Source organism: Bufo gargarizans, chromosome 10 (assembly GCF_014858855.1).
Source record: "Bufo gargarizans isolate SCDJY-AF-19 chromosome 10, ASM1485885v1, whole genome shotgun sequence".
Lineage (NCBI taxonomy): Eukaryota > Metazoa > Chordata > Amphibia > Anura > Bufonidae > Bufo > Bufo gargarizans.
Window position 1 is genome coordinate 43,002,799 of NC_058089.1, and position 25,577 is coordinate 43,028,375.

General features: G+C 43.5%; 1 protein-coding gene across 2 annotated transcripts in view; it reads right to left on the reverse strand.

Annotated features, from left to right (window-relative positions):
• Positions 1 to 2,178: 2,178 nt before the first annotated feature.
• The window catches only part of DNAJC4 (DnaJ heat shock protein family (Hsp40) member C4), a 46,069-nt gene continuing 22,670 nt past the window's right edge, over positions 2,179 to 25,577 (reverse strand). The window contains exons 4-7 of one of the 2 annotated variants that reach the window (XM_044270741.1): positions 21,198 to 21,448; positions 18,981 to 19,139; positions 15,242 to 15,328; positions 2,179 to 2,399 (exon numbers count right to left, since the gene is read on the reverse strand). In XM_044270741.1, coding sequence (XP_044126676.1) covers positions 2,297 to 2,399; positions 15,242 to 15,328; positions 18,981 to 19,139; positions 21,198 to 21,448 — 600 coding nt within the window. In that variant the 3' untranslated portion in view covers positions 2,179 to 2,296. The remainder of the gene's footprint in view (positions 2,400 to 15,241; positions 15,329 to 18,980; positions 19,140 to 21,197; positions 21,449 to 25,577) is intronic. The other variant, XM_044270742.1, reaches the window with a different exon arrangement.

Consider the following 25,577-nt stretch of genomic DNA (forward strand, 5'->3'; position numbering starts at 1 on the left):
GGGGACGGTTCGGTTTTCACTGACACAGTATGGTGCAATTGAAAACGGATCCGTCCCCTATTGACTTTCAATGTAAGGCTACTTTCACACTGGCGTTTCTGGGTCCGCTTGTGCGATCCGCTTCAGAGTTCTCACAAGCCGCCCAAAACGGATCAGTTCAGCCCCAATGCATTCTGAATGGATAAGGATCCATTCAGAATGCATCAGTTTGGCTCCGTTCTGCCTCTATTCCGCTCTGGAGGCGGACACCAAAAGGCTGCTTGCATCGTTTTGGTGTCTGCCTGGCGATGCGGAGCCAAACGGATCCGTCCTGACTTACAATGTAAGTCAATGGGTATGGATCAGTTTTCAATGACACAATATGGTGCATATGAAAACGGATCCGTCCCCCATTGACTTTCAATGTAAGTCAGGACGGATCCATTTTGACTTAGACTGCATAGTCCCTGAATATAAGGTCACTTAATCTTAAGGCTAGTTTCACATCTGCGGCACAGCTCTATGGTAGGCTCTTCTGACAGAAAACATCTGCTGGAGTTTTCCGGATCCACATTGCTGGATAGTACTGCCTGCCCACTAGGACCCAATGACTATGATGGGATCCAGCACCACCCCAGCAAATATGCCGGGATTTAGCTGGACAAAAAACGCAGATTCCCGAATTCTCTGCCGGAACTGCCAGCCGGAGAGCTGTGCCGCAGATGTGAGACTATCCTAAGAGAAAACACACTTGAGATCAAAACATACTTGCAAACTTGTTCACTCGCTATTACAGTCTGCTTTTAAAGTTGTTTTTCCCAATTAGCTGAAAACCAGTCTGCAGATTTCTTTTTTCCAGTGTAATCGCTATATCTCTACACGTGCAGTTTGCTATGTGGCAAGTACTTTTACAGGATGATCCCACAGTCACTACCTATAAACCATCTATAGTACCTATGCACCCTATGTTATTGACTTACTGGAATACTCAGGGTAGACCGTGGAAATCTACAAAACTTAGATCTATCAGGATACTTACATAGGATTTTCCTGTTTTACATCATCTTGTCTCTAGTAATATTTTCAGTATATTGAGACCATCTAGGACAGTGATGGCGAACCTATGGCACGGGTGCCAGAGGCGGCACTCAGAGCCCTCTCTGTGGGCACCCGCGCTTTGGAAAAAGTCTATGGTGTACCAATATCCTTTACTTTTCCTACCATTCATCAGCACAGGACGCACTATGAACAGCACAGGCAGCACACTGAATGTAGGCTATTAAGCTATTATAGCTAAATGATAAAGTACATGGAAGATATACTATATTGGTATTCAGGTTACATTGCCGTGTTGGCACTTTTGCGATAAATAAGTGGGTATTTGGTTGCAGTTTGGGCACTCGGTCTCTAAAAGGTTCACCGTCACCGATCTAGGAGATGGATATACAGAATGCATACATCCAAGTATCCTATAGGTATTTCTGTAATATGCGCTTTGTGTTATATTTAGGAGGGAAGGGATGCAAATGAGCTCTTAACAAGCTCTGCCTCTAATGCCACCAGATGTAAGTCAGCTATCCTATAAGTCAATGTTCAGCTCTTAAAATAAGCCTTGAGACATGACTTAGATATTAAATAAGCCAGCACCTCATCTGCAGACAGCTGTTTGGGGGTGATTGCCCCTCATCAGTGCAGAGCAGAGAGTACTGGCTTAACTGGGTAGGAGGCCTGTGTCCGAGCAAGGGGGGAACTAACTCTCCTTAGGGAGAGAGCACCTTAATCAGTGTGAGGAGACTTATAGGCCATACATGCTCCTCTGGAATTCTGGGAGGGAAATCCAGAGGAGCATATGTTATATTTTGTACATGCTTTTTGTTTTCATAGTATTTGTGCATAATTCTAGATTAACATACACCTGAATTTATGAGTTATGGATGAAGTACACATATAATTATACATGCTGTTGTCTTTTTGAACAAATACAAACCTGTAATTTTTCAGTGCTACGTTTTCTTCTTGGATTTGATGTAGCACCCGATATATAGGTGAGCGGTAAAGTTACACTATTGTGTTTCCTGGTAACATTTATCATGAGTTTATCTTTAGTCCATTAAGATTACATACTTTTTGGGAAATACACTAGAAGATTGTGTTATACAGTAGGTCAGTCACTCAGCAAAGACAATTACAAGTGAAAGCTATTGTTCTGGATGTTTATAGTGTTTTAATCATAATATATATTTGTCACAAAAAAGGTTAGATACGTTATGAGAAAAAGATTTCATTTTGTTCACCAACTCTGAGCAGCATTTTTCTCTTATTTTTTGGTCTGATCTTGAAGTTTTTGACCATATAATTGCCTGAGTCTTTCTTCATGTCTTTGCACTAGAATATCCTGCTGCATGCTCAATCCATTCAATCTACATAAAGAAACACAAGTACTATTACTACGAGGCTGTCATGAAGATAAAGTCCACAACACACATAACATTTAAAACAATGACTATTAAGACAAATAGGAAATACATTAGGTTTCATTAACAAGATTATTAGAGCTCATTACAGCCTCTAAGCACCGCTTTAAAGACTGTCGGATCCAATGTATACAGAGACATTCATTACTTCTAAAGATGAAGACCCCCATACATGCCACAATTTTTCCTTCATATTTATGACATCACTGGCGTACAAAGTTAACACAGAAAGTTCATGCACCTGTATTGCATGAACTTGTCTCCATCTCGATCTACAGTGTTATACAGAGATCATTAACACTTATATCAGTTCATGTCTTTCATCCACAAGGTCAATTTCATAGGAAATTGAAGGGGCTGTCCAGTCTTAAAGGGGTTGTCTCACTTCAGCAAGTGGCATTTATCATCTGCAGAAAGTTAATACAAGCCACCTACTAATGTATTGTGATTGTCCATATTGCTTCCTTTGCTGGTTGGATACATTTTTCCATCACATTATACGCTGCTTGTTTCCATGGTTACAGACCACCCTGCAATGCATCAGTGGTGGTCGTGCTTGCACACTATAGGAAAAAACACCAGCCTATGTGAGCTGCCATGGTCCCAGCCACTAGAGAGGCTGATTAGTAACGGCTCATTAGTAAGTGCCGTGTATTAACTTTTTCTACCTAATAAATGCTATTTGCTGAAGTGAGAGAACCCCTTTAAAGGGAACCTGTCACCATGATTCTGGACTATTATCTGCAGTAATACATGAGAAGTGCTGCACATAAGGAGTCCAGAACGCCATCTATTATTTCCTACTGCCCCCCCATTCTCCCGCTGTCAACGCTCAAAGCTACACAGAAATACACAGCCCGGACAGCCATGCTAACACAACAGAGAGGACTCATGTGCGCATGCACAGCAGACCTGACAATGTATTTCGGCACAGCTTTAAATGCTGACAGTGGGAAAATGGGGGAAAAAATTGGAAAAATAGTGATCTGGACTCTTTATTATCAGTACTATGCATGTATTACAGCAGATAACGTCCAAGATTGTGGAGACAGATTCCCTTTAATGAAATAATGAATGAAAGGCAGGAACCCGTGTAAAAAAGGAAACAAAACCACTTAGAGTGGGTTCACATCTGCGTTCTGGATTCCGTTATGGCTTTCCGTTATAAAATGGTTATAACAGAAAATAACGGAATCCATAAGACGGAAGGACGTTATGTTGCCCATGGACTTGTATTATGACAGAATGCAAAATGGAAGCCTTTAAAAGGCATTCCGTTTTGCTTTCCGTCTTAATAGAAGTCTATGGGGAAGCATAAAGGATCCGTCTGGGTCCCGTTATGCAGAACGCAGAAAAAAATCAGGACTTTGTTTTCCATCTTGCATAATGGGACCCAGACAGATCCATTATAATTCCCCATAGACTTCTATTAAGACGGATCAAAACGGAATGCCTCTAAAGGCTTCCGTTTTGACTTCCATCTTATGGAGTCCGTTATTTTCCGTTATAACGTAAAGCCATAACGGAATCCAGAACGCAGATGTGAACCCACCCTTAGCTTTCGAAAGTACCGCTGTTCCAGCGCTGTGGCTCCCATATCTGCTGTTAGTGACTGGAAGTGATGATGCTCTGTCCGTGGTCATAAGTCCGCTGCATCTAATCTGGCCTTAGCCATGACGTGTGCACAGCCTGTAACCTGTACTTATGGAGGGATGTAACTCAAGGGGCGATGGGGGGACTGAGTCAGACACCACCAAGCCACTCTGCCTTCACCAGCATATTTCGCTACATGGCTCGGGCAGTGAACTGAAGTGTCTGTCTGAGTGAGGGAAAACATAACTATGGATTAAAGGGGCTGTCTAGCATTGGAAGCAAACAAAATGGAACTAAACTACAATAACGGGCACATCCTGTGGACGTGTATATTGATGTACAGCCCTTGGGAACCTGACATGTTGAACATGGTGTCCGAGCTGCATGTTCTAGAGCAGGAGGAGCTTAGCAGATTGATGTATAGTTTTATGGGAGAAGATTTAGTAGAACAGGACTCGGTCCTATCAGTGACTGACAGCCGTCCCTCTATGACTGTGTATACAGATAGCTGTCACTCACTGCCTGGTGAAGTGGCTGCCAGACGGAAAATGAATGAAGAGGTGGCCATGGATCTCTACATATCTCTCTCCCTTCACTTCTGTGGGGTCATGGAAACAGCTAAGCATGCTTAATTGTGGGCGCATGCACTGCCACCTTTCCATTCATTCTCTGCAAGAATTTGGTGGGCAGCAGAGGGCCTGTTTTGGAAACAGATGCAGGTTTCACCTTTGGGACATGGATCCATTAGACATTTATGGTATATACCAGGGATCAGCAACCTTCGTCGCTCCAGCTGTTCTGAAACTACAACTCTTAGAATCCTCCTTTCACTTCTATGGGAATTACAAAAACAGATAAGTAAGAGTGCATGCTGGGAGTTGTAGTTTCACAGAAGCTGCAGTGCCGAAGGTTGCTGACCACTGATATATACTGTGGATATGCCATAGTTGTCTAGGGTGGAAATATCCCCTTAACAACTAATGCGTTTCTCTTTTACATGGCCCTGGTAAATACCCAGTTCTTTGGATTTATGATAATATATCCGTAATATCAGTAAAAAGCAATCTTTGCCAATTGTAATATTGTTCTGGGATGGAGGACTAGTAACATGCTTGTAGGGTTGGACGATATCAAAAATATTCAGACGATAACGATATTAAAAAAGTTATCGCGATAACGATATATATCGCGATAAATGCCCATTTAAAAGAAAAAAAAACACAAGGCGTTATACTGTATGGGGACAGCCACAGGGAGACGTTACACTGTATGGGGGCAGCCACAAGGAGACGTTACACTGTATGGGGGCAGCCACAAGGAGACGTTACACTGTATGGGGGCAGCCACAAGGAGACGTTACACTGTATGGGGGCAGCCACAAGGAGACGTTACACTGTATGGGGGCAGCCACAAGGAGACGTTATACTGTATGGGGCAGCCACAAGGAGACGTTACACTGTATGGGGGCAGCCACAAGGAGACGTTACACTGTATGGGGGCAGCCACAGGGAGACGTTACACTGTATGGGGGCAGCCACAGGGAGACGTTACACTGTATGGGGGCAGCCACAGGGAGACGTTACACTGTATGGGGGCAGCCACAGGGAGACGTTACACTGTATGGGGCAGCCACAGGGAGACGTTATACTGTATGGGGGCAGCCACAGGGAGACGTTACACTGTATGGGGGCAGCCACAGGGAGACGTTACACTGTATGGGGGCAGCCACAGGGAGACGTTACACTGTATGGGGCAGCCACAGGGAGACGTTATACTGTATGGGGGCAGCCACAGGGAGACGTTACACTGTATGGGGGCAGCCACAGGGAGACGTTACACTGTATGGGGCAGCCACAGGGAGACGTTATACTGTATGGGGGCAGCCACAGGGAGACGTTACACTGTATGGGGGCAGCCACAGGGAGACGTTGTTACACTGTATGGGGGCAGCCACAGGGAGACGTTGTTACACTGTATGGGGGCAGCCACAGGGAGACGTCGTTACACTGTATGGGGGCAGCCACAGGGAGATGTCGTTACACTGTATGGGGGGCCACAAGGAGGCGTTACACTGTATGGGGGGCCACAAGGAGGCGTTACACTGTATGGGGGGCCACAAGGAGGCGTTACACTGTATGGGGGGCCACAAGGAGGCGTTACACTGTATGGGGGGCCACAAGGAGGCGTTACACTGTATGGGGGGCCACAAGGAGGCGTTACACTGTATGGGGGGCCACAAGGAGGCGTTACACTGTATGGGGGGCCACAAGGAGGCGTTACACTGTATGGGGGGCCACAAGGAGGCGTTACACTGTATGGGGGGCCACAAGGAGGCGTTACACTGTATGGGGGGCCACAAGGAGCGTTATAATAAGGTCTTATGGGAGCGAGGAGGAGGGAGAGTCAGGGCGGCCGCTGCAGGAAGTAGTAGGTTTATAATTTCGTCATCAGACAGAGCACACACTAGTGAGACAGCCGCAGAAAAAGTCTCTCCAGAGACACCAGTACTCACACAGGGGATCGCCAGTTCGCCACACACAGAGCCGGCACTGGTGGATGACGACGTCAGATGGTGGGTGGAGACTTGACTAAGGGAGGCGGAGCAAGAAGGAGGCAGGCCAGGAGCGAGAGGAAGTAATTACCCAGCGCTATGCAAGGTGCAGGGGCGGGCGGACGCACGTTTAGAAGAGGTCTGACCGCTTTGATGATGTCAGAAAATACCGCGGTATTTAGGAAACGGCGATATCGCCATATCGCCGTTTTTTTAATACCGCGGTATATCGTGATACCGGTATATCGCCCAACCCTACATGCTTGGCCATAATATAACCATAAGAAGAAGAACAAGAGACTTTGGAAGATGATGAGGTTTGTGTATATAACTAATTGAAGACAGAGCAGCGATATTTTACTTTCTTTTGCAGATCTTCCAGGATAACAGATAGGGGATTGCACATACAGACCTCAAATGCTGTAGCTAAGAAAAAATAGCTGTGAAAAACTGGGGAAAAAGCATCCTGTAAAGTTCAATTTTATTTTTAACTCTAATTTATTTCTAACTTTTTTTCCTCAAATACTATCTAAAGTGGGGTCGAAAGGACCTATCACAAATAATTATAATGACCGTGGGCACAAAGGCGTATGCCGGAGTCCGACCATGTTGTCATTGAGCATATTGGGAGTAGTAGTTCTGTCACTTTTCCCCTTCATTTTTCCCCCCTTTTTGTGCTTGTTTTCTGCCATTTACTTTTCTGCTCATCTGAGGTGATTTGAGGAAGAGCTGTGATTGGTTGATCGTTGCCTGCCTGTAACTGGGGTACCTGTTTTCTGCCTCTTTCTGATTGGCTGCTCTAACACCTGAGGTGGAAAATTTAACTATTTAACCACCTCCGGACCGCCTAACGCGCCGATGCGTCCGGAAGGTGGTTGCTTTTCTCCTCCTGGACGCATCGGCGCGTCATCTCGCGAGACGCGAGATTTCGCCGCAGCCGGCCCGCACATGCGCATCGCGGGCCGGCATTTCATAGAGGAGTATTTCGTCAGGACCTGCCAGCCAGCGATCATTGGCTGGCAGGTTGCTGATTTTCAAAAAAACCAATCGCAGTGCCAGATAGCAGATCATATTTGTAAATATGATCTGATATATGGCTGCCTGCTCCTCTGCTGGTTCTTTTCGTCGGTTGGATCCAGCAGAGGAGCAGGCTTCACAGTGAGTACACCAACAGTACATACTTAGCCCCAGATCACCCCCCTGAACCCCTATTAACCCTTTGATCACCCCTTCTAGCCCCTGTCAATCACTAGTGAAAGGAAAAAAAGTGATCAGTGCAAACTGTCACTTTTTTTTTTCACTGGTATTGACCGTTAGGTTTTAGGTATAGTTTAGGTCCCTTGGTTAGGTAGTTAGGGATCAGTTAGCGCCCAGCCCACCGCACCGCAGTCCGTTATTCGCTGATTAGCGTATCGCTAATCAGCATTTGTACTTTTATAGTATCTGGAAGTGATCAAAACTGATCACGGTCAGATCTATAACTGTATTAGTGTCACTTTAGGTTCGCCCTCCACCCAAAACGCAGTGTTTGCCCGATCAGGCCTGATCGGTCGCCCACACGTGCGTTCGCCCACACCCGCCCCACCGCAGTGACAAAAAAAATTTTTTTTTTGATCGCTGCACATCCACTTTACACGCACTGCGGCGATAAAAAAATCACTTTTGATATTTTTTATCAACCGCAGCGGCCTCCGGTACTTCGCTAGCCTCCCCTTTGTAAGACAGGCTTGCTTTTTTTACCTGGGTAGTCTCAGGGAATACCCCTAAATTTAGTTGCCCACATGTCAAACAGGGGGTATTCCTCTGAAGAGGCCTACAGGCTTCTGACCCAGTCGGATGAGGAGTGGGAACCCTCATCTGATGAATCCAGCGGGTCAGAATACGAACCTGTAGAAAGCAGCGGCTCTCTGACCCAAAGTTCGGACGAGGAGGCTGAGGTCCCTGATAGAACCAGGCGTACCCGGCCCCGTGTTGCTAGACCGCAGGTTGCGCAGGATCCGCTTCAAGAGCATCAGAGTGGGGCTGGTGCTGTCGGATTACGTGGTGAGGCATACACCAGCAGCCCAGCCCTTCCTGGACCTAGTACCAGCACTGCCGTACAACCTGGTGAAGTAGCGAGCACCAGAAGGGCAGTTGAAGCTGGTACGGTGGCACGAGCAGTAGTGACCCCGTCGCAGCCACCGCAAAGACGTGCCCGTAGAGCCCCTAGAATCCCAGAGGTGCTGGCAAACCCTGATTGGCAGCCCCCAACTTCAGCCGCACCTGTAGTTCCCCCTTTCACCGCCCTGTCTGGAGTTCGGGTTGAGACAGCTCAGATCGGTTCGGCCCTGGGATTTTTTGAGCTGTTCTTGACTGCGGAGCTCTTAGACATAGTCGTGGCAGAGACAAACCGGTATGCCACACAATTTATAACCGCTAACCCGGGAAGCTTTTATGCCCAGCCTTTCCGGTGGAAACCAGTCCAAGTTTCCGAATTTAAAACTTTTCTGGGCCTCCTCCTCAACATGGGCCTGACAAAAAAGCATGAATTGCGGTCATATTGGTCCACGAACCCAATTCATCACATGCCCATGTTCTCTGGTGCAATGTCCAGGACACGATTTGAGACCATCCTGCGTTTCTTGCACTTTAGTGACAACACCGCCTCCCGTCCCAGAGGCCACCCTGCTTTTGACCGGCTCCACAAAATTCGGCCCCTCATAGACCATTTCAACCAGAAATTTGCAGATTTGTATACCCCTGAGCAAAACATCTGCGTAGACGAGTCCCTAATACATTTTACCGGGCGCCTTGGCTTCAAACAATACATCCCAAGCAAGCGCGCCCGGTATGGGGTCAAATTGTATAAGCTCTGTGAAAGGGCCACAGGCTATACCCACAAATTTCGTGTCTATGAGGGAAAAGATCAGACCCTGGAGCCGGTCGGTTGCCCTGACTACCTGGGGAGCAGTGGGAAGATAGTTTGGGACTTGGTGTCACCCTTATTCGGCAAGGGGTACCATCTTTATGTGGACAATTTTTACACAAGTGTGGCCCTCTTTAGGCATTTGTTTCTAGAACGGATTGGCGCCTGTGGTACCGCGCGAACTAGTCGCGCGGGCTTCCCCCAACGGCTCGTTAGCACCCGTCTTGCAAGGGGGCAGAGGGCCGCACTGTGTAACGAAGAACTGCTCGCGGTGAAATGGAGAGACAAGCGTGACGTTTACATGCTCTCCTCCATTCACGCAGACACGACAATACAAATTGAGCGAGCAACCCGTGTCATTGAAAAGCCCCTCTCAGTCCACGACTATAACCTCCACATGGGAGGGGTGGACTTCAATGACCAGATGTTGTCTCCGTATTTAGTTTCCCGCAGAACCAGACGCTGGTATAAGAAGGTGTCTGTATATTTGATTCAATTGGCGCTGTATAATAGTTTTGTTCTCTACAGTAAGGCTGGGAGAACTGGATCCTTCCTCAAATTTCAGGAAGAGATCATTGAGAACCTCCTGTATCCAGAAGGTTCCGTGGCCCCATCCACCAGTGTAGTTAGCCGTCTACACGAGCGACATTTCCCCAATGTCGTTGCTGGTACCTCAACCCAACCGTCACCCCGAAAAAGATGTCGTGTCTGTAGCAGGAGTGGAATAAGGCGTGACACCCGGTATTTCTGTCCTGACTGTCCTGACCACCCTGCCCTATGCTTAGGGGATTGTTTCCGAAAGTACCACACACAGGTACACCTAGCATAGGGATCACATCTCACCAGGATAGGCACACAGGGCTATTAGGGCCCATTCACTCACACAGCTGCTGCAAACGTCTCCTTTCACATGGGACAAAGTGCATAACGCACTTCGCCACATCTTTGGGCGATTTGCGCTTTGCACATTGACCCATGGGGGAGGAGAGGTTTGTTCTATAAAGGTAAAAAAACAAAAAAAAAAAAACACCAGTAAGCAAAATGTTAATGTTTAGTTCAAAAAGTTAAAGTTTATGCATTCTGTTCCAAAGTTAATAAAATTATTGCGTTGCGGCCTGGTTTTTTCTTTTTTTTTTTTTTTTCTTTTTTTACCTTCCAGGTGGACCAACCGATGAACTAGCTGCAGCACCGATGTGCATTCTGACAGAAGCATTGCGCTGCTGTCAGATTACACGCAAGTCGGTGTATGCGGCGCTGCAAGACGGGATTTTCTCCTCTGCAGTGACAGATATGTTTGCCGAGGCATACGAGCTGAGGAGGAGGCGGCGTTCCTATGCTTTGGCAAGCACTTTGTATATATATATATAAAAAAAAAAATCCCGGCAATGATTTATTCATCCACATCGATTGATGTGAATGGAGAAATCTGGTTTGCCAGGGCATACGAGCTAAGTGGGTATGGATGTTGGGCGGAGCTCCTATGTCCTGGCAGACCCCATTCCCCTCCTTTTTTTTTGGCAGAGATTTTTTCATCCACATTGATCGATGCGAATGAAGAAATCTGTGCCGTTCATTTTTTTCTTTCAGCCCAGAGGCTGAACGGAAAAAAAAATCTCATTACCTGTATGCTCAATATAAGGAGAATAGCAGAAACTCCTAATGCTGGCCATACATGTAATGATTGCGGAGACCCTCAAATGCCAGGGCAGTACAAACACCCCACAACTGACCCCATTTTGCAAAGAAGACACCCCAAGGTATTTGCTGAGGGGCATATTGAGTCCATGAAAGATTTTAATTTTTGTCCTAAGTTAGCAGAAAGTGAGACTTTGTGAGAAAAAACTAAAAAAAAATCAATTTCCGCTAACTTATGCCAAAAAAATACATTTCTATGAACTCACTATGCCCCTCATTGAATACCTTGGGGTGTCTTCTTTCCAAAGTGGGGTCACATGTGGGGTATTTATACTGCCCTGGCTTTTTAGGGGCCCTAAAGCGTGAGAAGAAGTCTGGGATCCAAATGTCTAAAAATGCCCTCCTAAAAGGAATTTGGGCACTTTTGCAGCCTAGATGCGCAAAAGTGTCACACATCTGGTATCGCCGTACTCAGGAGAAGCTGGGGAATGTGTTTTGGGGTGTCATTTTACATATACCCATGCTGGGTGAGAGAAATATCTTGGTCAAATGCCAACTTTGTATAAAAAAATGGGAAAAGTTGTCTTTTGCCAAGATATTTCTCTCACCCAGCATGGTTATATGTAAAATGACAACCCAAAACACATTCCCCAACTTCTCCTGAGTACGGCGATACCAGATGTGTGACACTTTTTTGCAGCCTAGGTGGGCAAAGGGGCGCATATTCCAAAGTGCACCTTTCGGATTTCGCAGGCCATTTTTTACAGATTTTGATTGCAAAGTACTTCTCACACATATGGGCCCCTAAATTGCCAGGGCAGTATAACTACCCCACAAGTGACCCCATTTTGGAAAGAAGACACCCCAAGGTATTCCGTGAGGGGCATGGCGAGTTCCTAGAATTTTTTATTTCTTGTCGTAAGTTAGTGGAATATGAGACTTTGTAAGGAAAAAAGAGAAAAAAAAAAAATCATCATTTTCCGCTAACTTGTGACAAAAAATAAAAAATTCTAGGAACTCGCCATGCCACTCACGGGATACCTTGGGGTGTCTTCTTTCCAAAATGGGGTCACTTGTGGCGTAGTTATACTGCCCTGCCAATTTAGGGGCCCAAATGTGTGAGAAGTACCTTGCAATCAAAATGTGTAAAAAATGCCCTGCAAAATCCGAAAGGTGCACTTTGGAATTTGGGCCCCTTTGCCCACCTTGGCTGCAAAAAAGTGTGACACATCTGGTATCGCCGTACTCAGGAGAAGTTGGGCAATGTGTTTTGGGGTGTCATTTTACATATACCCATGCTGGGTGAGAGAAATATCTTGGTCAAATGCCAACTTTGTATAAAAAAATGGGAAAAGTTGTCTTTTGACAAGATATTTCTCTCACCCAGCATGGGTATATGTAAAATGACACCCCAAAACACATTGCCCAACTTCTCCTGAGTCCGGCGATACCAGATGTGTGACACTTTTTTGCAGCCAAGGTGGGCAAAGGGGCACATATTTCAAAGTGCACCTTTCGGATTTCACCGGTCATTTTATACAGATTTTGATTGCAAAGTTCTTCTCACACATTTGGGCCCCTAAATTGCCAGGGCAGTATAACTACCCGACAAGTGACCCCATTTTGGAAAGAAGACACCCCAAGGTATTCCGTGAGGGGCATGGCGAGTTCCTAGAATTTTTTATTTTTTGTCGCAAGTTAGTGGAATATGAGACTTTGTATGAAAAAAAAAAAAAAAAAAATCATCATTTTCCGCTAACTTGTGACAAAAAATAAAAAATTCTAGGAACTCGCCATGCCCCTCACGGAATACCTTGGGGTGTCTTCTTTCCAAAATGGGGTCACTTGTGGGGTAGTTATACTGCCCTGGCTTTTTAGGGGCCCAAATGTGTGAGAAGTACTTTGCAATCAAAATCTGTAAAAAATGACCGGTGAAATCCGAAAGGTGCACTTTGGAATGTGGGTCCCTTTGCCCACCTAGGCTGCAAAAAAGTGTCACACATCTGGTATCGCCGTACTCAGGAGAAGTTGGGCAATGTGTTTTGGGGTGTCATTTTACATATACCCATGCTGGGTGAGAGAAATATCTTGTCAAAAGACAACTTTTCCCATTTTTTTATACAAAGTTGGCATTTGACCAAGATATTTCTCTCACCCATCATGGGTATATGTAAAATGACACCCCAAAACACATTGCCCAACTTCTCCTGAGTCCGGCGATACCAGATGTGTGACACTTTTTTGCAGCCAAGGTGGGCAAAGGGGCACATATTCCAAAGTGCACCTTTCGGATTTCACCGGTCATTTTTTACAGATTTTGATTGCAAAGTACTTCTCACACATATTGGCCCCTAAATTGCCAGGGCAGTATAACTACGCCACAAGTGACCCCATTTTGGAAAGAAGACACCCCAAGGTATTCCGTGAGGGGCATTGCGAGTTCCTAGAATTTTAAATTTTTTGTCGCAAGTTAGTGGAATATGAGACTTTGTAAGGAAAAAAAAAAAAAAATCATCATTTTCCGCTAACTTGTGACAAAAAATAAAAAGTTCTATGAACTCACTATGCCCATCAGCGAATACCTTAGGGTGTCTTCTTTCCGAAATGGGGTCACTTGTGGGGTTTTTCTACTGTTTGGGCATGGTAGAACCTCAGGAAACATGACAGGTGCTCAGAAAGTCAGAGCTGTTTCAAAAAGCGGAAATTCACATTTTTGTACCATAGTTTGTAAACGCTATAACTTTTACCCAAACCATTGTTTTTTTGCCCAAACATTTTTTTTTATCAAAGACATGTAGAACAATAAATTTGGTGAAAAATTTATATATGGATGTCTTTTTTTTTGCAAAATTTTACAGCTGAAAGTGAAAAATGTCATTTTTTTGCAAAAAAATCGTTACATTTTGATAAATAACAAAAAAAGTAAAAATGTCAGCAGCAATGAAATACCACCAAATGAAAGCTCTATTAGTGAGAAGAAAAGGAGGTAAAATTCATTTGGGTGGTAAGTTGCATGACCGAGCGATAAACGGTGAAAGTAGTGTAGTGCCGAAGTGTAAAAAGTGGCCTGGTCATGAAGGGGGTTTCAGCTAGCGGGGCTGAAGTGGTTAAGAAGGTGATTGGCAGGTCTGGAGCCTTGTCTGTCGCTAAACCTGGAAGAAAGATGACATCGCCCCGCCTGTCCTACCCCTTTTTACAAGTCACGGTCCAGAATTAGAGGGGGGTTAGTCACCCAGCTTTGCTGAGGGGACAATTGTGGACTTACTGATGGTTTATTGGTTATTAATTAATTTATTAAATGAGTATTTATTGGCGATTTTATGATTAATATTTTATGTAACCCTTAATAAAGGACCGTGGCCATTTTCAGTGATTGTCATTATTTCTTTATATGTTAGGTTGTTTTATTGCTCATATGGCACCATGTGTAACACACTGCATCCAGGCAGGAAGGCTCGTCCTCGTCGCGGCCTGCTATTGACTAAGCCCACCCTTGTGTGAGGAGCCCCGGGCATTAGAGGGGGCATTATAGAGTTTGGATAACCCCTTTAAAGAGCAGCAGGCAGCGATTTCGCAAGTTGTTTGTGTTCAAAAGACATTCAGTTACACAAAGTGATAAATATTTTTGCCGTATGCTTGTTATTGTTGCTTGTTCGCCCCTAGAGCATTTACACTGCTAACAACTGGCAGATTTTTTATTAGACAAGGGGACATGGCGGCGACTAGCAGCAATAAGGTTTCAGTCAGGCAGATGTGTCTGATCCAGAGAATCCATGGATTTAGCTTTTTGTTTATCACTGCACTATTACATGTTGTGATAATTTCTCAAATTCTAACAATTATACGAAAATTCATATGATAAATGTTCCATCTAATAGGACCTGTACCCTGTCCAGCTTTTTCTCCAGTGCACTCCAAAACAAGACACTGAAAAATAATATTAATTATTTGACAAATAAACTTTTTTTAGGAAGATTCATCCACATTTTTATGTTTTAGAACATATCTAAAACATGTCTATGAGCATTTCTTGGAAATTGTATTTTCTTAATAATTGTAGTCACACTTTCCAGGTGTGCCCTGGTGTGCGATGTGGGAACTCACCTGGCAGCCTCTTTCCTTTCATTGTAAAATTTCAAAATCCTCATCTGTTCTTCGTCCATTTCCTTACGGCGAATCTCTCTAAATGTGCTATAAAAAGGCATAAAAACATTAAACAATGTGCATTTTCTCACTTATAACAAATATAGTCACAAAGCTGACATATTAATCTTAGATTGGGGTATAAAGCCACTTGAATCAAACCAATAGGCTACTGAAAGCTCCTGTGATCACTTTCTCTGTTTGGAGTACTTGATACAGAGTCTGCAGTGCCCCTGACAGCTCCCTACTCCAGTGTAACTCCTGATCTTCTTTCTCTTGCATATCCTATCAGTATGCTGTTATGGAAAAACAAACCCCTTTAAAAAATGGAATGCCACCACAAGGGGTTGGCATATTTGTCAGAGTTACAGATTACTTACAGGTTTTCTGTGTCAGCTTCTGTTATCTTGAGTAAATTTCCACCATAGTGTTTCTGCCCTGCTGTCAAGGCAGAAGCCAGTCAAGCCAGCACTGCCCATGTGATCTCTTGTGCAGGGACCCAGTCCAGTCCGCAAGTAATCCAGGAAAAAAAGATAGCTGTCCAGCACTGAGAAGAAAATAAAATCTTCAATCTTTATTTGGCTTCATGTAAAAATGCATGGTAACGCAACCAACGCGTTTTGATCTAACAGATCTTAATTATGGTATAAGTTAGATACAGGTATACTGGCTTTATATATCAAAATAAGGCACGACCCACACCAGTCATATTGGAGCTCCAACCTGATTGAGTGAGCCGTGCCTTATTTTGATATATAAATCCAGTATGCCTGTATCTAACTTATACAATGATTAACATCTGTTAGATTGAAATGCATTTATCGCTTTCCTTATAGAGATTCATTTTTACATGAAGCCAAATAAAGACTGAAAATTGTATTTTCATCTTTTTTTCCTGTATACATTGCCTTGCCTTGGCAGCGCTGGCCCCTCTAAATGACGTAATTCAAAATGGTTCCAGTCCCAACCCAGGTCCTGCTGGCTGTGCACATTCCCCTTATCTGTTTTATGGTGCAGACCCCATGTCCTGAGTCTCGTGTCTGCATAGTAGAACATTTTCATGCCCCTAGTGCCCCGTCCTCTCTGCTGCCTACAGACTGGAGCTTGCCCTCTGGCATTCTCTGCTCGAGTGGCAGTGTCTAAGCTCCAGTATGTAGGGAGGATGGGACACTAGAGGCATGAAAATGTTATACCATTGCAGACTCCAAGTTTCACATCTGCGCAGTGGAACATTTTCATGTCTCTAGTGTCCCATCCTCCCTACATACTGGAGAACACAGCCGGCAGGACAGGGGTTAGGACTGGATCCATTATGAATGATGTCATTTGGAGGGGCCAGCGCTGCCAAACAGTGCACAAGCACTGCATACAGGAGCGGCAGCCCCATCCAACAGCAGCAGGGCAGAAACAATATGGTGGAACCTTACTCAAGATAACAGGTCAGCACAGAAAACCTGTAAGTGATCTATAAATAACAAAGTGGTCAACCCCTTTAAGTTCTCTACATACTAGTATTTTTGCCAGTCGTCAGGGTTTGCAGTAATAATTTTTTGCAGCCTGCAGCAATATTCTTGCTGGCCAAAATATCAGACCTAACAGACCTTATTATGTAAGTCAAATGGTTCCTTCAGTATCTGTTTGAAAACTATAGCTGTCATGGCTCCATTATAAACAGAAGTGGAACAGTTGTCCATAACAGCCAAACTGGATGTCAAAGGTGGCTGCCACTAATAACTCTCTCTAAAAATGCCAAGTCTGCACTTCAAACTGGGTTATGCCTGAGGAGAGGCGAACATTGTCTGGTATCCAACATGTTTTCATATCGAGGGAATTACTTTATCAAATTAAAATGTATAAAGTAAAAAAAGGCACTCACCATGTGGTCTAAATAATAAAATGTCGTATTTAATGGGTAGTAATATAATAAAATAAAATATGAACCCCTAGCTAATTACATTTATTGATTGTTGCTGCTATATATAACGTGTATTGGAGGATATAAGTATATAGTAGGGTGATGGGTATACCTATTCCCTAGCGTTGCTACAGCTGCTGGATGCACTTAATAACGTGATTTAGTGGAAAACAAAAGTTATTGCGTGATTCTTATAGAATTATGAACAAATATATAGATATAAAAATAAAAATATAAAAATATTAGCACAACATATGCAAAATTGTGCTAAAAAAATATAGTCCGAAAAAAGCTGTGTAGGAAATATCAAAAAGTTGTCAGTACCGCTTGTTATATTTGCAATCAAAAATGTGATTTGCCAGACATAAGTTGGTTATTATGTCATATAACTGGAATCTCCCTGGAGACGGGGTGATATTAGTGGGGCTGGCGTCTGGGGCGTCCCCCTAATGCACAGCCTTTTACCTCACCGTCCGTACAATAGATAATGTTGTTGGATATCTTATATAAAGTTTTAGGTGGGTAGTTCTCTATTCCAAAACAGCCAGACACGTTTCGAGGTAACAACCTCTTCCTCAGTGGCTTCGGTCACTGAGGAAGAGGTTGTTACCTCGAATAGCGTCTGGCTGTTTCGGAATAGAGAACTACCCACCTAAAACTTTATACAAGATATCCAACGACATTATCTATTGTATTTTGGATTTTTATTAAAAGGACTGAGCCCTTGAAAGATCCTGCAGAATCACTGAAACGTCATCACCTGACTTTCTCTGTATCACGAGCAATATCACATGACAGCGCTTATTTGCCGGATCACGTGGGACCTCGAGGTCTGCGCATGGCATAGTCTGGAGACTGCATCGTAGGATCACGTGGGACGCTGAGGTCCATGCATCACATAGTCCGGAGTCTGCAACGTACCGGGCATCTTGGAGGTTGCGACACGGCTTACCTATTTATATAGGTGCACAGACAGAGGAGCCAGGTCTGCTGACCACCGAATGGACGGTGAGGTAAGAGGGGGGATGCCCCAGACGCCAGCCCCACTAATATCACCCAGTCTGCAGGGAGACTCCAGTTATATGACATAATAACCTACTTGGCAAATCACATTTTTAATTGCAAATATAACAAGCGGTACTGCCAACTTTTTGATATTTCCTACACAGCTTTTTTGGGACTATATTTTTTTAGCACAATTTTGCATATGTTGTACTAATGTTTTTATATATCTATATATTTGTTCATAATTCTATAAGAATCACGCAATAACTTTTGTTTTCCACTAAATCATGTTATTAAGTACATCCAGCAGCTCTAGCAATGCTAGGGAATAGGTATACCCGTCACCCTACTATATACTTATATCCTCCAATACACGTTATATATAGCAGCAACAATCAATAAATGTAATTTTATTTTATTATAATATTTTATTATATTACTTATCAAATACTACTACCTATTAAATACGACATTTTATTATTTAGACCAGATGGTGAGTGCCTGCTTTTACTTTATACATTTCAATACAATTTTTTTGATGATAGGGCGAATCATCTAAAAACAGAGCACCTTGAACACAGACCGGGTATACTTGCTATATCGTACTTTATCAAATTAGTTTCCAAACTCCCTGCATCCCTTATGTTTTAGGGCTTACAAAAGAGGGATTGACATTACTATCCAAATATTGCAATTCCATTAACTTGTGAATAGGATGTCATAAAATGAAAAGACAATTACAAATCTGAAATGAAACTAAAAGTGATTAAGTGCAATTACCTAAAAAGCTCCCAATGTACAAATATACTTAGTCCTGCGACTAAGAAGCAATATATAACTATTATAGTATTTCTCTGCGCACGCTGTTTTGCAGACTCTTCCCAGTCACTTTTTGGAGGAAATTCTGACCAGTAGCGTTCATGATCTTCCGATGTAGACCTGATTGGGATACAAAGACAATCATAAGCACCATGGAGTAAATAAAACAAGTACAAAAAGGGGAAGGCTACGTTCACACCTGACTATAGGGGTACGTGGGGTTTCTATCAGGGAGGCAGCCATTTTATTGGACAAAATACCTGAGACAGAGGCCACTAATCGAGATGAACCTAGCCTGGGGAAGGGTTTGACACAAATGTTAATGACTTCTTTGTAACCTCAATACACTGCATTCCTCCCTCTGCCCCTATGCATCAATATTACCAAAGGAAGGAATTTCCTGATATCAAGGCATTTTGGAGATAAGAGAGGTAGAATGGGAAGTGAAGTAAAGCACAATGTAAGAAGAAAGAGAAAGTATAGAAGTATACAGGGAGTGCAGAATTATTAGGCAAATTAGTATTTTGACCACATCATCCTCTTTCTGCATGTTGTCTTACTCCAAGCTGTATAGGCTCGAAAGCCTACTACCAATTAAGCATATTAGGTGATGTGCATCTCTGTAATGAGAAGGGGTGTGGTCTAATGACATCAACACCCTATATCAGGTGTGCATAATTATTAGGCAACTTCCTTTCCTTTGGCAAAATGGGTCAAAAGAAGGACTTGACAGGCTCAGAAAAGTCAAAAATAGTGAGATATCCTGCAGGGATGCAGCACTCTTAAAATTGCCAAGCTTCTGAAGCGTGATCATCGAACAATCAAGCGTTTCATTCAAAATAGTCAACAGGGTCGCAAGAAGCGTGTGGAAAAACCAAGGCGCAAAATAACTGCCCATGAACTGAGAAAAGTCAAGCGTGCAGCTGCCAAGATGCCACTTGCCACCAGTTTGGCCATATTTCAGAGCTGCAACATCACTGGAGTGCCCAAAAGCACAAGGTGTGCAATACTCAGAGACATGGCCAAGGTAAGAAAGGCTGAAAGACGACCACCACTGAACAAGACACACAAGCTGAAACGTCAAGACTGGGCCAAGAAATATCTCAAGACTGATTTTTCTAAGGTTTTATGGACTGATGAAATGAGAGTGAGTCTTGATGGCCCAGATGGATGGGCCCGTGGCTGGATTGGTAAAGGGCAGAGAGCTCCAGTCCGACTCAGACGCCAGCAAGGTGGAGGTGGAGTACTGGTTTGGGCTGGTATCATCAAAGATGAGCTTGTGGGGCCTTTTCGGGTTGAGATGGAGTCAAGCTCAACTCCCAATCCTACTGCCAGTTTCTGGAAGACACCTTCTTCAAGCAGTGGTACAGGAAGAAGTCTGCATCCTTCAAGAAAAACATGATTTTCATGCAGGACAATGCTCCATCACACGCGTCCAAGTACTCCACAGCGTGGCTGGCAAGAAAGGGTATAAAAAAAGAAGAAAATCTAATGACATGGCCTCCTTGTTCACCTGATCTGAACCCCATTGAGAACCTGTGGTCCATCATCAAATGTGAGATTTACAAGAAGGGAAAACAGTACACCTCTCTGAACAGTGTCTGGGAGGCTGTGGTTGCTGCTGCACGCAATGTTGATGGTGAACAGATCAAAACACTGACAGAATCCATGGATGGCATGCTTTTGAGTGTCCTTGCAAAGAAAGGTGGCTATATTGGTCACTGATTTGTTTTTGTTTTGTTTTTGAATGTCAGAAATGTATATTTGTGAATGTTGAGATGTTATATTGGTTTCACTGGTAAAAATAAATAATTGAAATGGGTATATATTTGTTTTTTGTTAAGTTGCCTAATAATTATGCACAGTAATAGTCACCTGCACACACAGATATCCCCCTAAAATAGCTAAAACTAAAAACAAACTAAAAACTACTTCCAAAAATATTCAGCTTTGATATTAATGAGTTTTTGGGGTTCATTGAGAACATGGTTGTTGTTCAATAATAAAATTAATCCTCAAAAATACAACTTGCCTAATAATTCTGCACTCGCTGTAGAAACAGGGCGACAAGTAAAGCAGTAGCATTTGGCCCCCTTACAATTAAACAGCCACATAGGAGAAACCTGAAGACATCTGAAGGTCTCCCACAAGAAACGAGCACACACTTAAGGTTGTTACCTGGTATATGGTCCCTGCTCTGTCTGATAAGAATGGTTCCACTTGTAGCTTTTGCTATAAGATGTATAAGGGCTGCGGCCTGCTGAACTCCACTTTTCTCTCTGTATTGCTTCCAATACCTGGTCATATTCTGCGCGGGAAGAATGCTTGCTTAATACTCTGTAAGCATCATTCAGACGCACAAACTGGGAGTGCAGAAGAGGGTTTGAGGGGTCACTGTCGGGATGGCACTGAGATAAGAAGGGAGAAAGCTTTAGGGAACAAGGAAATGTATGACTTACTGTCCTATTTCAATACAAAGACATTTTCTCAAGTACATTACATTAACCACTCATGTTTTATGAAAGTAAGAACCTGGACCATGGTTGGTTAGGTTATGAACAGTTCCGTCAGTTTAAAACAGCAGACATCTGGCTTGTGGGCAGGCACCATATTTAAAGTCCTGACCACCTATGTATATAGCCGTACAGTGGTCATAAACAGGTTAAAAGGGTTTTCTGAGATTTTCATACTAATTGGTGGAGGTCCGACACCTGAAACCCCTGCAGATCAGCTGTTTTGAGAAGGCTTTCTCTCAAATCACCAAGCACAGCTCCGTACATTGTATAGCGGCTGGGCTTGGTATCACAGCTCAGCCCCACTCACTTCTATGGGGCTGAGCTGCTCCTAGGCCATGGGACACTCGGCCTAGTAAAAGCAAAGAGAGCGCCACTGCCTTCTCAAACAGCTGAACAGCGGGTGTCATCAGATACTGATGATCTATCCAGAGGATAGGTCATCAGTTAGAAAATCCTTTCAGACCAGACAGTTATGATGATTTCTTTCTGCAATTTTTTGTTTCTGAAGAGTTTGACAAATAGACATCTTAGTTTCGAACTTTTCCATCATTCTCCCACTTCTGAACACCCCATCCTGACACCCACAATACTATACTGCAGAAAAAGACAATACTCCTGAAAATACTAGTAGCATGCAGATAGCGCCCCCTTCAATAATTATTGGCAGACAGCGCCCTAAAAAATAACTGCGCCCAGCAAAAAGTGTCCCTGACACTAATTGTGTTGCAAATGTAATGTCCCCAAAAATAATTGTGCTAAGCTGATACTGTGCCAGGGAGCCTCCACAGTAATAGTGCTCCCCAAAGCCCTACCAAATAATAATCTTCCAGAGTGCCCTTAGTGTTAACTGTGTCCCAATAGTAATAATGCCCCAATTTTGCCCACACTAGTAATCATGTAGTAATAATTCTCCTTACGAATGCCCTCTTATAATGCATGCCAGTGCAAAAAAAGCCCCCTCTTAATGCTTCGAGTAGAGACAGCATCCCCATAGTGCCCCCACATAAAGTGAGCCAGTACAAGAACATGCCCTCTTATGTGTGCTACTATAACATGCCCATATTTAATGCCCCCAGTAGATGCCCCATAGTGCTCCCCCCAGGGTGTCCTAGAAGCATGATGCCAAAAAAAAAAAAAACAATAAACTGAAATACTTACATCCATGCAGCTGCCAGCGATACGGGGCAGGTCTCTTCTGGCTTATGTGGCGCGATGATGATGTCATCATGCAGCTTGTGCCGGCCTCTGATAGGCTACAGACGCCAGGCCTGAAGCCTATCAGAGGTAACGGTGGGGCAGAGAGACATTGTTCCCATGCCTTGCTGCAAATAAGTAAAGTTGCCCAACCGGCGAGAGTAAATGAATAACGCTCGCCAGCTACCACGGTACTGAAATATATAGGAGGAGGAGGTAGTGTAATCTACCTCACAATAGGAGGCCACATTAATATGGTAAAACCCATGTGAAAAAGGTAACACTATACTCCAAATCAGGTATGCGTTCCACAGAAAAATAAATATATAAACGGGAACAGTCTTACCAGTGGGTGACGGTCATCTGGGTATAATGGCGAAGTCCCAGAAGACAGTGTTACCTATGGAACAGGGTCCCAGATAAGGCGAACTGTCCCTAAAGAACCCTGGTCAGGGGCCGCATGTCAGGGAACTGAATAGGAGTGTGGAATTCCCTGGACAACCCTAACTGCAGGTACACAGTGACAAATTCACTGCGGTGCGTAAGAACCCTACGCGTTTCGTCTAAAGGTTAAAGCCCCAGACTCATCAGGGGATCAGGGGCTAGCATGGGAAGGAGTATGTCCTTATTGACTAGTGTCATGAACAAACAGTCCCCATGCTACTGGAAACTACACTCCTATTTAGTTCCTGGGACCCTGTTCCATAGGTAACACTGTCTTCTGGGACTTCGCCATCATACCCAGATGACCGTCACCCACTGGCAAGACTGTTCCCGTTTATATATTTATTTTTCTGTGGAACGCATACCTGATTTGGAGTATAGTGTTACCTTTTTCACATGGGTTTTACCATATTAATGTGGCCTCCTATTGTGATTATGTACATTGGTGTTTGTGACACGTTTGTGGTATGCACACTTTTTTGATATTTTGTGTTATGTCTGTCTTTTTTAAACTGTATATCTATTAAACGTTAAGTCTTAGATTACGCTACCTCCTCCTCCTATACATGCCTTGCTGCAGCATCTAATTATATTGCTGATCTGAGGATGGCGATACAGAGTTGGTGGCGCGCCACTGGCTAGGAAGCCCTGTGGGCCCCCTGGCTTGAGGGCCCAGGTGCAATTGCGACTGCTGCGAACCCTATAGCTACACCCCTGGTCACTTCTCCTTTAACTACTTGCATTCCCCATTTAATAACAATTTTGGGGCATTTTTTCTTATAACTCTTAAGTTGTGCTGTTCTTCTACTACCAGAAGTTTTTGAATGAATATGCAGATATGGTACCGATTGGGGGCATGTCCTTACACAGTCTGCCACTGGCAGCACCGACTGGATAGTGTCAGACTGTGCAGAGATACACACCCAACTGGGGACACCCAGATGGACCTTTATTGCAGACTGTTGGAATTATATTCATAACCTTCTAGCAGGAATAACAGAGGAACAGCATAACGCAGCGGTATATGAAAAGATGTTCCAGAGTTGTTATTACATAGGGAATGCAAGAAGCATTGCAGGAGTGGTGACAGGTCCTCTTTAAGGTAAGGTCCTATTAGTGCATGTTGAGTTAATAACATGGGTTAATGGACCCCTGTAAAATGTCTATGATGTGTAATATTAAGTCCTGATCTGCAGCATCAAGCGGAGCTGAACAGACTGTGCATTTCTAGGAGGTTTGGATGAAAACTGATCAGAGCTTCTGACAAGGGAAGCTTGTAGAAAAACAGAATTCTTTCTAAAGGAATGATGGGGGATGTATATAAACTAATGGAAGAAAAGGTCTTCCTAATTCACTTATCACTACAGATCATGTTACATGATAAGGTCACAGTAGCCACTGCCATTTTATTAACTCTTTCAATGCTAACAACTTCATCGTCTCGCTTCCACAACTACAACCGAGGTGCTGGTTTGTATTACAGCTAGAAGCAGATGTAGACTGCACGGTGTAATGACTGAGTGACTAAGCTAATTGTCGGTTTGTTGTAACCTCCGATTAGGTTATCTTTATTTGTGTTGACCTGATATGTCTGCTCGTACCAATGAAGATGGACTCCTGTTATTTCTAGTCATGGGAACTGTTGTACCCTTCTTGTAGTTTATGTCAAAAATCTTAATAAGGAAATAGTAAAAAAAAATAAACACAACTTACTCACTACAATATTCTCTGTAACTGATATTAAATTACACAAAGCCTAGGCATGTGCCACCGACTCTAGCGAACAGGACTATAAATGGACTCACTGATGAGATAGGTGGAGTCCTAGCATTCTGCTACCCATAAGCAACCTATCCTATTAACCCCAAGGACGAAGACTATTTTGGCCTTAAAAGGGTTTTCTGAGATTTTAATACTGATCAGTATCTGATTGTATCTGATTGTGGGTGTCAGACTGCCGTGGCCTTCTCTCAGCTTACCAAGCACAGCGCTGTACATAATATAGAAGCTGCAAGGATAGGTCATAAGTATTAAAATCTCGGAACACCCCTTTAAGGATGAAGCCCATTTTTCAAACATGACATACGACACTTTATGTGGTAAGAACTTTGGAAGGCTTCTACATATCCAAGTGATTCTGACAATGTTTTTTCGTGACATATTGTACTTTATGTCAGCGGTACATTTGGATTGCCATGTTTTGAGTTTTTGTCTAAAAGAAAATCAGAAATTTAAAGAAAAATCGGAACAAATTAGCAACTTTCATGATTTGAAAATGTATGCTTTTAAGTCATACAATATAAAAAGTTTTATGCTGGCTTATAAATTTAGAAGTAATTTTATAAATCTTCAAGAAAATTTCCAAATCCTATTTTTGTAGGGACCAATTCAGTTCTCAAGTGGC